This window comes from Culex pipiens, chromosome 1 (assembly GCF_016801865.2).
Source record: "Culex pipiens pallens isolate TS chromosome 1, TS_CPP_V2, whole genome shotgun sequence".
Taxonomy (NCBI): Eukaryota; Metazoa; Arthropoda; class Insecta; order Diptera; family Culicidae; genus Culex; species Culex pipiens.
In genome coordinates this window covers 125,072,501-125,086,048 of record NC_068937.1, presented here as the reverse complement: position 1 = coordinate 125,086,048, position 13,548 = coordinate 125,072,501, and the positions used below count along the sequence as shown (strand labels likewise).

Below are 13,548 nucleotides of genomic sequence, written 5' to 3'. Positions count from 1 at the left end.
GGTCGTACCGCCCCTCCGTCACGAGATATCAAAAATTGGACCTCGGATTCATGATCAGGGACAAAAGTTATTTCTTAGGACAAAGTTTCACGCAAATCGAAGAGGGGTCGGCGCAACTGCTGTGTGAGTTGGCGGAGAATTACCCTATTGGGAAAAGTCACTTTTGTACTATTTTTATCTGATATTTTAATTTTACAAAATAAGGTTTACAAAACTTCAGATTCACGAAATCTTTGAAACCATTTAAGTAGTGTTTAGCCTAGCCAATTTAATTGGTAACCCTTAAAGAATTTTTGAAATTCCTCTTCTTCTTATTTTTTACCATAATTTTTCAAAAAAAGAAATTTGCGGGGCAAAGGTGCACACAAAAATTCCCATGCATTTTGGTATGAATAAAATTCAAACAAATTGGATAACTTTTATTTCTGATGGTATTGATTCGAAATCACAAAAAAAATGCATTTCTGCCAAAATAGGACAAAAAAATATAACTTAAGCGAAAATAGGAAGGTTTTTAACCCTAAAAATTAAACTTTAGTTATGTAAGTACTACATAGTTTAAATAAGTTTAAAATTAAAAATTAAAATACAAATTAAAAAATATAAAAATTGAAATAGCGAGCCATACTCTCAACATTTGACTGCAAAGTGTTTTTTTTGACTGCACAAAGTGTTTTAAAATGCATTTTACACTGATTCAGTTGTTTTGCAATCATTACTTTTCAAAAAATGTAAGATTTGACGAAAACAAACATTTTTGCGAAAAAAGCTTTTTGCGATACATCGAAAATTTCCTAAAATTAAAAAGATTTTTAAATCAACCTTAATATGCTAATAATGATTTTGAACGCAGGGGAATGCATTTTGAAAAAAACTTTTGTCTAAAAGTTGATAAAGTGCACCGACAAGACGTTGGCTCAGACGACATAAACTTTGAAAAATATTTGCAACGGCCTTATCTTGCAATTATATTTTTTTTTATGTTTTAAACTGCCCTTGTTTACATAAATGTCCCATTAGGGTGTAATATGGTTGTATGGAAAAAAATAAAGTTGTTCAAATTTAGTGAGCACAACAACTTTTCAGTTCCTTTTGGGGTCCATACAAATTTATATGGAAAATTGAATCGCTTTGCGCAATGTGAGGACTTAACCAATCTTTCTCAAACTTTGGAGAGTTGTTTAGGACCCCAAAAGGAACTGAAAAAATGCTGTGCTGGAAAATCGATTTTGTTATTACACCCTAATGTCCCATACGCATTGTCATCAATTTTGAATTAATGATGCAGGCAGGATTACTTTAGAAGTCGGATTTCAGTTTAACAACCCCATCATAGTTGAGTTCACTTCAAAATAAAATGTTACACGCAATCAGATCACTCTGGAGCATTCTTTTCATTGACAAAAAAATAAATGAAAATAGAAAATTTGGATTAAATAAAAACGGAATTTGGATGATCGTAATTTTAAAATGGATTGTGTCTAATATTTAATTTATGTTGTTTGTGAGTTGAAAGAAAGCATTACTTATTGCTGCAAGTTATTATTTTTTAAAATTATTTTTCATCTTCAACATTATTTAAAAAAACGGAACGATGTAATTTCATCTACTTGCCATCCCTAAACCTCAAGCCCTTCCCACACTCGAACATCAATGTGACGATGTCAGCTATTCCACGAGATTGTGCTTGTTTTTCCTCTCTTCATTTATCTTCAGTTTTCTCTAAGTGTTATCTTTTTATATCTGTCTCTTCGGTTCAGTTTTCCTTAGTTCTAGATGGGGGGAAGTGGGGGAGGCATTCAGGAAAAACAGTTTAGATTGTATGGCTTTTTCCTTTCGTCCTTATTTCCCACCTCGCCCGACCAGTTTGCAGCCCTTTGGTGTTGGCAACAAGCGAGACTCTGCAAAACAGTGCCGTTTAGCTATATGTCGGTCCTCTTTAATACATAATTGATACTATTATACCAATTCGATATATCTGCAACGGTGTGTGGAGGAAAAACACTCACACTTGGCCCCTTTGGGTAATGACATTTTCCAGCAAGCAAGCAGAGCAGAGCGAGACTTGGCTTAAGGACTTGGCGACGAGCGGCGACTCGGACGAGATCGCTGGGGGCTTATTAGGGCAACGACGAGGTCGGCCGGGGGTCCGCCGAGAACGGTTTGGAATCGGGAATTTGGGGAGGATTGAGGAAGGAAAGGGGTGGGGGGACAATATGCTTTAGTGAAACATTTTATGCTCATGTTTGACAAGGGCTTCGAATGGGTGCTTTCTTATGGGTCGTCTGGCACTCATACTACTGGAGTGTTTCCGGGTGTGCCGTAACATCGTTTGTACAATTCAATCGTAGGACGGAGGAATTCACAGCTGAATGGTTGATGCAATTTCGAGCAATGATGAAATGTCTGTTATTACATTGTTCGTGTGTAAACTTCAACAGCACACACTTTTATGAATTTGATTAATGATTGCAAAACAAGCGGACAGTTTTTTAATTCAAATATTGAAACCCTGGCTTATAATTTTGATTTTTATATTATTTTGCCCCTCCGTCGACTTTGGGCAGAGTCAAGGGACATAAACTTCAAAAAATATTTGCAACGGCCTTATTAATTTCTATTCAATTTCTAATCAAACAGGTACACCAATTTTTAAGTTCATAGATAAAAAGGCCATGAAATTGACTGATAAAATATGTGCATGAATTTGCGAATATTCTGGCAAAAGTATATAACTATAATAATTTGTCGTTATATGTTGTGATACTTTTTGCTTAAATTTTTGGATTTGTACCGCATTCCTCAAAACAAGAACATTAAACTTTTGAAAAATTCCACTGAACTTTTAAAAACTTATTTTAAATTTTAGAACAGAAAATTGTTACAAAAAGTTGTTGTTTCCTGTACGAAATGATTTCATTTCAATATTACATTTATGAAAATTCTATGTAATAGTTGTTATTCCTTTATGACATCCCGGAAAATAACGATAAAAATGCTGTTCTACAATCATGATCATGATAAAAAACTTCAGTTTCGAGAAATAAGAAGGGTGGAATAAAAAAGTTAAAAAAGGTTATTTCTGGAGCAAGAATCATAATATTCTTTTTGCGATTTCAAATCCACTTGACTTGTATGGCTATTTGAATATGAAAACTCACAGCAACATAAAATTATTTTTCCGTAAAGTTTTCACTATCCACCACAAATTTGTCTACTTGATGGTCAATCTTTTCATTTCATAAACCAGCACCAATTTGGTTGGCAATTCGTCAACACACCCTAACCATTATTAAACCATCACACAATCAAAACCTCGCTGTTTGTTCACGTATACTTACACACCCACAGTAGTGACTCGTGCTGATAACACTTTCCCCAGCCGTTTTGGGGAGGGTCGGGAAAATAATAATAATATCAGGTAGCATTTTGCGGTCACCGGGCAGTCACGTCCACGTCCCACCAAAAACGGCACACTTTTCAAGCAGAGGCAAATAGGCCAAACCAATCACGTGGCGGGAAAATTTGCCAGGACCAGATACCGGTAGTGGTGTGATATTGAAATTTAATTAACCACGCAATTGTGTTTACCTGCGATTTTTTTTTATTTTCGTACAAAACTGCGTCATAATTTATTTAACTACAACCACATGGTAAAATTACAATTAAATTAATTTGTAGCCTTTTTTCATCAACACTTTGCCATTGTTTTCCTTTGATACGGTGTGGCTGCGTTCCAGTATTTTTACAATATTTTTTCCTTCTCTTCATCTGAATTTTTAATTGTTTACCTTTTTTGTTATAATACACACCCCGTGTCGTTTTTTTTGTTGTTGCATCATTGATAGTTTTTTGCTCAATTTTTCCTTTCATTCTGTGGCGCATTTCGTTTAATTATACTTTTTGCGCTCTCTCGTTCATTTACTTACCAATGAGCTTTTTGCGAATAATTATGATATTTCCTACGGGAGCTATACAGAGTAAATGGGTTCGGGTCCTGGTTGAGCGTTTTTCGTCATCAGGTCAGGTCATTGTCGACATTTTCTTGATTGAAAAATATGCGTTTGTCAGGAGGAGAAGAGTTCATGAGCAAAAGAGTGGTGAATGACCTATTATAGCTTTTGGTGTTATATAGAAGATTCAAATGGTTTGCAATGGTGAAGCATTATCTTGATTTTGCTGTTGATAAATTGATTATGTTGCTTTATAAAGCAAAATAGGATGATATTCGACATTATTCGAATTTCCACTGTGGTGAAGATCACCAAATTATGGGAAAAATGGATTTTCCCAAAAAAGGTCTGCACCTTTTGGAGCCTTAGGCGAGTTTATGTTCAAGCAGTTCTGATTTTCATTATATTTTTTAAAGTTTGTTTTCTTTTCTATTTTTATAGACACTTTGTCGAAGAAACCAACTTTTTTGAAAATGTTAGTCTTGATTTCAGGAATATTTTTTCGAATGATCCGAAAATTTAAATTTTATTAGTTTCTGAGATTTGAAAATTTAGTACAGTTTTGGTGACACGAAAAAACTTTTATTTTTCTTTCTTTATATGTGGCTGTATCTCAGAATAGAAAAGCATAAAATCAATGGACAAATTTATAGAAATCAATAGACAAATTTATAGAAAATTTTCTCAGCTTTCTGAAAAAAATATTTGTCAGATGGGTATTCATGAGCATTATTTAGAAAATAGATTTTTTTATTGTAAAAAACTACAAACGAAATTAAATGAAATGAAATGTTCCCTATTCAAACCTCCTGCACGTCAATAGTGAATTGTCAACCGGCTAGAGGCTTTCGAGCAATGAACCAGCACAGATAATTAATTATAACCGGAAAGAAAAATATCGCCAACGAGTGCCGTCTAGTGCCTCTGGAGATGGCAGCACATTTGTTTTTTTGCGGGAACATATATTTTTTAAAATTTAATTACGCTCTGTACGCACCATCCGGAAGTGAATTGCTTTTTGTGCTTTTTGTGAGACTTTTGCACTCAACAAGCCCGGTGTTTGTTAATTTTCAATATAACCCAATTCAAGCGTAATTTGCTCTAATTGATTCACCTTCCAACTTTTGCTCATTTGCAACTCCCGAATTGTGCACACTTTCCAAAATCAATGCAGTGGCGTGTACGCAAGGTTTGGTTCAAAGTGGCGGTTTAATGGTGTTCACGAGTTGAATCGTATAGTTTTTCTCAAATCATCTTTTAATCGCTTTTGCAGTGTAACCAAGTTGCAAAATTTAGAATTTAATAAGCCTGACCTAGAGTTATAGTCACTGGTGGGGGAAAATGCGCTAATTTTGTGTCTTTTTCCGAATGCTTTTCTGTATATGTTTGGGAATATTTCTTGGTGTCGGATGTCGGATGAACGTGTGTGCGTCAATTTTCGTGTCTGTCTGTGCGTCGTCTCTTTGGGTATGAATATTTTAATTTGCGTACGAGCGGAATAATTGGTACATAACCTTGTTTGGGATTTATGTTCTATAAATATTATTTACAGCTTTTGCGATTCGCGTTCAGAACTTTTCGGTTTCCGTTTCCTTTCCCCCTTTTCGATACCTGTATATGTGTGCCTCTGTGTTTCTTTGTATGTATACATAGATAATTTTCGAATAAATCACCCGGCGAGCATAATTAATGTGGTCGAAAATAAGTGAAAATGGTTTCATTTTTCCAGCGGGAAAATAAACTTTTCATTCCGTCGATTGCTTCCACGCGGGTCGCATGATGTGTGAGCAAAAATTCGTAAACCAATCAGTACAGAAACAGTTGATTAATTATCGTGTTTTCGGTCGTTCTCGCTCTTTGCGATTTTATTTGCGGGAACTGGTTACATTTTGGCAGTGATTCTTATTGAGTCGTACAGCTTGCTGCACTCTTTCTTACCTTGCATACTACTTGTTTGTTCAGCTTTACGGCAATTTGATTTTGCCGACAGTAATGACGGTTTTATTTTACAGTAATTACATATTCATATATCACACTTATGTTTGTGTAGCAGTCAGTTTCAATAATTGCAGTACCGATCTTTTGTTGTAGCCTTTGTCATTTTATCGGTATGTTTACATAATTTTCTCACTTTAATTGAAACAATATTGCTTCCAACTCGATTTTTTTATTGAGCCAGCATTTCTCTTGGATATGTACATTGGAGTAGTTTTAATTCATATAAAGATATATCTTTTAGCATCGACTATCGATGTTGCGTGTAATTTTAAGTGATTTCCGTTGTAACAGTTTGTGAGCTGACGATGAATCGATATTCAATTTTAAAAACTTAACAATTACTCGAGTTGTGCCTTTTTGAGAGAGTATCTCTATGATATGTCCAATCTGCTATCTTTTAAAGATTTCCTTTTTATACTTTGAATTCTTGTGATTGGAATTCAATGTCATGTTTGTAAACATGATACAATGGATTGTTTAAGTCCAAATAGTAAAGTCGCCTAGTGAGAATCATCCTTGATGCGAGTTTGCTTCCCGTTTCTCCTCACAAGCTGTTGCAACGTACTCCAAACTCAAAATCAACCTTTAATCCCTCATTTTGCTAAGCTTCATTGCGCACAAACGAACCGTACGTTAGTGGGTTTCACCTAAATCTAACTTTAAATTCTGATCCCCGAACCACACACGCGCGGTAAAAGCACATTGCACGCTCACTCACAGTCTGCTGCACTTTCCATGCTCTCGATAGTTGTGTTTATTAGCTAGTTCAACAATCTATCCACGTTCTCAACTCGTATCAACAAAACTCTGAAATATAAAACAGATAAAAAAATAACAAAAAATCAACATTCCACGAGAGCCGACAAAAACATTGCGCAAAAGAGTTCACGTATTGTTTCTTCATCTATTTCCGTCATCCATCACTAATGAACTTTGTTGGAAACAAGCAAACTAACACTTTTTTTCATATATTCAATCCCGACGTCGTACTAAAAAAACATCACATGCAGCAGTAGCAGCAGCAGCAGCAGGGGCGAAGTAGTGGTGAGGGTGAATATCAACTTTTTACTTTCTCTGTCCAGCAAAGTGATAATTGATGTATCACTCATTTGCCTGTCAAATTACGCGATGACAGGTGATAAAGGAATTTTTCACGGGGTTCAGCTTCTGCATTCTGATTGCTATTTTTTTTAAATGCTAATTTACAATTAAAAGTGTCATGATAACAGTGTAGGGTAACAATGTTGAAGATGGGCACAAATCTGAGAATTTTGCAACTGATTCGATTTATTTTCCAAAATCTCAGATGTCTAAAATCGTCTTATTTTATTGTAAATTCAACTTTTGTTGATTTTTTGTCAAGACTGTGAACAAAATCAGAAATGTCGTATTCAAAAATTGTAAATGGTCCATGTCAAGTGAGTACACTTTTTGATTCGAACTTCACCGATTTGGACCAAACTTAAAAAGAGCTTTCATCTATCGGTTTTTAAAAACAAATCCTAACATTGGTGCCGATTGGACCATCCCTTTATTTTTGACGATTTACCAAAAAACTTTAAATTAAATATATTTTTAACACTTTTAGTTTTAAATGTGGTTTGGACCCATTATACATTTTTATTATTTTTTTATTTTATCACCATCGATAAAAACAAATTAAAATGAAAATTAAGCACACCAGTCAAATTTTGCAGGTGTAATTTTGGAAGGATGAATATTTCCTCTTCTATGATGTAATTTTAGTTTCATTACACCAAAAAAGTGGAAAAGTTACACATTTTCATTTTTTTCTGTTTTTTTTGTATTTTTTTAATTCGGCCGAAACTTTTTGGTGCCTTCGGTATGCCCAAATACGCCATTTTGCATCATTAGTTTGTCCATATAATTTTCCATACAAATTTGGCAGCTGTTCATACAAAAATAATATATGAAAATTCAAATATATATCTGTATCTTTTGAAGGAATTTTTTGATCGATTTTGTGTCTTCGGAAATATAAGGACTGTATGTATAAGGACTACACTGAAACAAAATAATACACGGTTAAAAAATCTTGGTGATTTTTAATTTCAATTTTTGGCACTAAAACTTGAACTTTGACCGAGTTTTGAATTTTTGAATCAAAACTGATTTAAAAAAAAAACATTGGTCGCAAAATTTTTGATAAAGAATACCGTTTTTTAGTTATAGCAATTTTTAGGTAACTTTTTTGAAAATAGTCGTCGTTATTCTTTTTTTTTCAATTTAAAACCCACTTTTGAAAACAATATTTTCAAAAAGTTAAGAGAATTCTCTATATTTTGCTTTTCTGAACTTTGTTGATACGACCCTTAGTTGCTGAGATATTACCATGCAAATATTTAAAAACTGGAAAATTGATGTTGTCTAAGTCTCACCCAAAGAACACACCATTTTTTAAAGTCGATATCTCAGCATCTAATCCAGTGGTTCTCAATCTTTTTGGTTGCATCCCCTACTTGGCTTATTAGAAAGACCTTTATTACCTTCTCCCTAATTTTTTACTATTTTTTGGTAAAATTGAATAAATAACATAATTTTGTATTTTTTTAATAATAAAAGTTTGATATTGTAAAATCATGAGTGAACGAATCATACAAAAATTTTAAATTTGTGATTGCGAAATAAACGGAACTACCTTTGTTCTTTTTAATTTGTTTGATTTAACCTCAAATAATTGAAAAAGTTTTGTTAAAAAAAATTTACAGACATAGGGATTAAAAAAAAAAGCTGAACGCAGAAACAGAAATTAATTCTTATATCTTTAGGAATAAAAAAGCCAAAAAAAGTAATGCTAGAAAGAGCTCAACAACAAAAAACATATAATTTTTTTTTAAGCCTGACAGAATTCAATCTTACATAAATTATTGCAAAAATATATTTTTTTTTATTTTCAACTGAAGAACTGTTTGTCAACAAACAAAAATTATTAAATTATTTTATGCTCACCAACATTCTAAAAGAAAATCAAATCAAACAGTCACAATCAATATTTCCAATGTAAAGAGCAGCTGAGATTGAAACGACAGAAAAAACACAAATTAATGAAAATGATCATAATGGACAAATTGCAAAAAAAATCCAGATTTTTAAAAATAAATCTATTTCAAATATTTTTAAAAACTGATCAAAACTTTCTGATTCATATTAAAACAGGAAGGATTACTAAGAAAGTATCAGAAAATGATTTAATTTTTGAAAACACGTTAAGGACATTGAATTTCTTTTGCATCCTCACGGAAAAAAATCAATTCTCGAAATCGTGAATTAAATTCACGAATGCGAGAACCACGAAGGAATATATGCACGTTTATAGTGCAAATCCAGAGTTTTTTTTTTGAAAAGGTCCAATAAACTATTGTGTTTCATATGTTTATGGGACCTATTCAAAAAAAAAAAAACTCTGGAAATGCACCATACTCATGAAAAAATTCCTTCGTGGTTCTCACATTCGTGAACTTAATTCACGATTACGAGAATTATTTTTTTTCTGTGCTCATTCCCCCCAAGAATGCCCAAATTCCTCCCCCCCCTCCCAGGGGGGAATTCCTTACCGGTTGAGAAACACTGATCTAATCGGTTGTAGTTAGACCGGTTCAGTCGATAGGGCGTCGAAAAGCAATGAAGTGTGATTTTTTTTCTGAGTGTTTCCAATGAAATTTTGTTGTTGAAATATTAAGTGTTTTCTGGCTAATTTTATGCCGAAAGGCAAATAAGTTCTGTGACAAAATTGCACGATAGAGATAATTTGCTCACATAGTTAAAGATGTTAATTGAATTCGTTTGTGTTGCCTTTTTGTAGCAAGTTGAGAGAAACTGTAGCTTGTCTGTGAAACTGAATGTTGCAATCTGAAATGATTGCAACAATATTCTTTCGTCGCATGATTGAACTTATTGATGTGGCCAAAGTGTACCAGGCACAAAAAATGCTGACACGAATACACTGTTTATTACAGTTTTTCCAAGTTCCAATTGAACTGTTGGTTTTAGGACTATTGGCTGGTGTGAGTGGTGTGACCATGTCCTTTTGAAGTCGGTCAGGAATGTTGGTGCGTGAGTGTATGTTTGCAAAAATGGAATTCGTGCCACTGGCACGCCGGAATTTATGCGCACAGAAAAAAAAACAGGATTGTACTGTGTATGAATTTAAGTTTCTGTTGGTTTTATCGATACTCCAACAACTCATAACTATGATCAACACAGCTAAAACTGTAGAATTAAAATGGATCAGTTACAGCAAATCGTATAATATGTTATAATGATAATGATTGAACAAATATGAAAAGAGAAAAGAGAAGTGAGAAATGATAAATAATAAATGAGAATTGAGAAATATGAAATGAAAGAGAAAAGATAACAGATTTTATATGAGCGATGAAAATTACAATAAGGCAAATCAACATTAAAGAATGTTTAGGGGTTGAAAAGTGCTACAAATTACATCAACTCAACTTAAAGAGCGGTTTACAACGATTCCCGCAACCAGTTCCAATAACACGTTTGGTCGGCCAGCCGCTTCCCGACTGCTCACTTGCAGCACATTGCTGGCTAGCTCACTTTGCATTGTTAATGCATAGTTTAAATTTAGTTTTTAATTAAAATGGATGCGGATTCAGGGCGGTTTTTGGATATTTTATTATGTGGTGTAGTGGTGCTGCCCTGCAATAGAACGCTGGTATCAGCAGCATCCGGGGTGGAGGAAAAAAAAGCTGAAATTTTCCTGGTCCCGGAGACCGCGGAAGGTTAAGGGAAGAAGGGCGGGGGAACAAACAATGATGGTGGTCCCAATCTGTTGCATAGTTTAATATTTACACTATGCTACAGCTTGGGATTTGCAGCCGTGGCTTTGGCGTCGGAAAACTGTGGAAAAATGGAAGGCGAGAAAAGTGTGGCTTTTGAGGTTTGCAACGAATTAATTAGAGAACGCTGAGCAGGGCACGTGATAGGGCTGGACTTTTTGTGGTTTTGATGTTTTGCTAGGTGGAAAGTCATGAATTTATTTTATTAGTTTGGTATTGATGATAAGCTTTTGTTGCGGATATATGTAGGTTGGCGTTGACACATGATGAGATTAGAAAAAGTTAATCTTCTTAGTCATTTGGAAATTGTTTAAAAGTTGGTTAAGGTCATTCAATTCAATATTGCTTGGTTCATTTTATATATTGTTTTTAAATTCAAGGTAAAAATTTCAAGTTTCAGTTTAATAAAACAAAACCGTCAGATAAATTTCTTCAATTTTCCCATTAATTTAAACAGATTTAGTGTTCCTGGAAACAATTTCCCAGTTATAATTATGCCCACTCAGCCCACAAAAAATCTCCAATTGTACTTCAAATAGTATCGTTTAATTTAGTTATGAAGCAGCTTCATAACAGCGCTCGCAATAGAATCACCTACAAAAGTGTTCATTAAGCTCACCCTTTGTGTAAAATAATTCATTTAGCAAAGTTTTCAGTGTAAAGCTTCCGCATTACAGTTTTCCACTTCTACTGCTACTGCTGTTTTTGCTGCGTCGTCATCATCGCTATAATTACTCGCGCTCACACTTCTATTCGCCACTATTAAATATTTTAAACAGAACTTGTTTGTACATTATTGAAAACAAACTACCCATTTTGTCCAGGTCCCCGCAGGACACACTTTCACGCAAACGCTTCCAACAAACACATTCACACGTACATAATTCTCTAAGCTGCTGTTGCTGTTTGCTGGAGGGGAGGGTTCACACTACAATCACGTGCTACAGGCAAACCCATTAAGTTCAACTGATTTTGAGCCTAAAATATTTAAAATAAGCTAACAGTACCAGTCCGTACGGATGCAGCAGTGCGACTGTGGCTGAATAATTTATCCAGCTGTGGTCACACCACCACGAGCTGGACCCCTGGCACCACCGGAAGTGAACCAGGGACGCGGCAAGGCTGGCCGCACCAGATGCTTCCAAATTTTCCCGGGTCACCTGCTCGTGGCACCTGCCGATGGCGAAGATGTCCAGCTGGGCCATCTGCAGTCCGTTGACCTCTAGCGGCGAAATGCAGTAGTTCTTGGACAGGAAGTCCTCCCCGGAAGCGTAACTACCGTTCGCCAGCGGACTATCGAGCAGGGTGTGAATGTGGCACCCGCAGGGGAAGTAGTTCCCTACGACGTGCAGCACGCCCAGCCCCTCCAGCGTGATGCTGCCCGGTTCCGGCGTCTCCAGCAGGTGGTTCCCCTGCAGCCGCAGCGTCCGGACGTGGTTCACGGCGGTGATGTTCAGCTCGTGGATGGCGTCGATTTTGTTGTTCAGGATGTTGAGCGTGTCGACGTGGTCCAGACCGTCGAACGCGTTGGCACTGATGACGCCCAGGTCGGACTCCTGCAGCGAGAGCAGCTTCACGTTCGTGAGCCCCCGGAAGGTGAACGCGCTTACCTCGGACAGGTCCATGAAGGAGAGCTTCAGGTAGCCGACCTGAGGGGAATGGGGAGAATTTTGGAAATTTGTTTTATTCACTTGGAGAAGCTATGACTATTTGAAACAAATATCTACACTGAAATAAAAAAGAAGTACCAAATTCCGTTGTACTAGGAATTTTGGCTCTTTTCCCAATTTAGTAATATTTTAGGAGTCAAAATTCCTAAAATATAGGAATTTCGTACAATTTTTTTCAGTGTATTATTAATAGTTTAACTTTGTTATTACAACAAAGTTAAACTATTTATACCATCAAATTGTTCAAGAATTGGGTCCACAAATGCAACCATTTTGGAAGAAGACGATAACAGCTTCAGGAGGTTTTTCTCGCTTGGTATTTTAGTGTTATTACGCATTATAAGTGCGACATTATAAATTAATAAAATAAACTTAACAGACATTTTTTCTTAGTTTTGCTTGGTTTGTTCTATAGGTCGTTCCGAGGTACAGGCATTGGAATTTAAGGTCCAAAAACATTTAAAATCTGAAAATTGCTCGTGTTTCACTGTTGCAAATTGATATTTTTAAAAACCCATTTACTTTTTGCATCAGCCTCCAGCATCTCCTGCATCTGTCGTATATTGTCTTATTATGTTTTATATTTAGGTAAATTAAAAGGATTTAAAGTACCATGCATCTCAAAGAAATGTATAATAGTTGTTACTTCAATGTCAATAATTAAATAAATTTAGAATTTTGTAATTGAAATATAAAAAAACAAAAAAAAATGAAAATAATCTCTTTAATGTTGTAATTTTATCTCATTTTAGACTGAAAAAGTGACATTACGTCAGAAAAGTGGTAAAATTACACATTTTCAGGGGTAAAATTACACATTTTTTCTGATATTAAAGATGTACTTTTTCCCAGATGTAATATTACCATTTTTTCATTGTGTTCTTCTGCGATCAGATTGATCGGAAACTTGCCACCATGAATCTTCATCAATTCTTTTCGAATACTTGTTGAACTTGATGTAGATATCAGTAAACATAGTAAACATAGTCACAACTTTCTTCTAATTCAAAGCAATCAAAATAATGAATTAGAATTCAAAACCTTTTTCGATTTAATCAATTAATGTTCCACTAAATTTTGTTAATAGGAACAGTTATTACAAAAAAA

The 13,548-nt window shown here is 34.9% G+C and overlaps 1 protein-coding gene across 1 annotated transcript in view; it reads right to left on the bottom strand.

The window, feature by feature from the left end:
• Positions 1–11,358: 11,358 nt before the first annotated feature.
• Positions 11,359–13,548, bottom strand: part of LOC120414289 (chondroadherin-like) — an 80,565-nt gene continuing 78,375 nt past the window's right edge. The window contains exon 4 of the mRNA XM_039575420.2: positions 11,359–12,420. Coding sequence (XP_039431354.1) covers positions 11,734–12,420 — 687 coding nt within the window. The 3' untranslated portion in view covers positions 11,359–11,733. The remainder of the gene's footprint in view (positions 12,421–13,548) is intronic.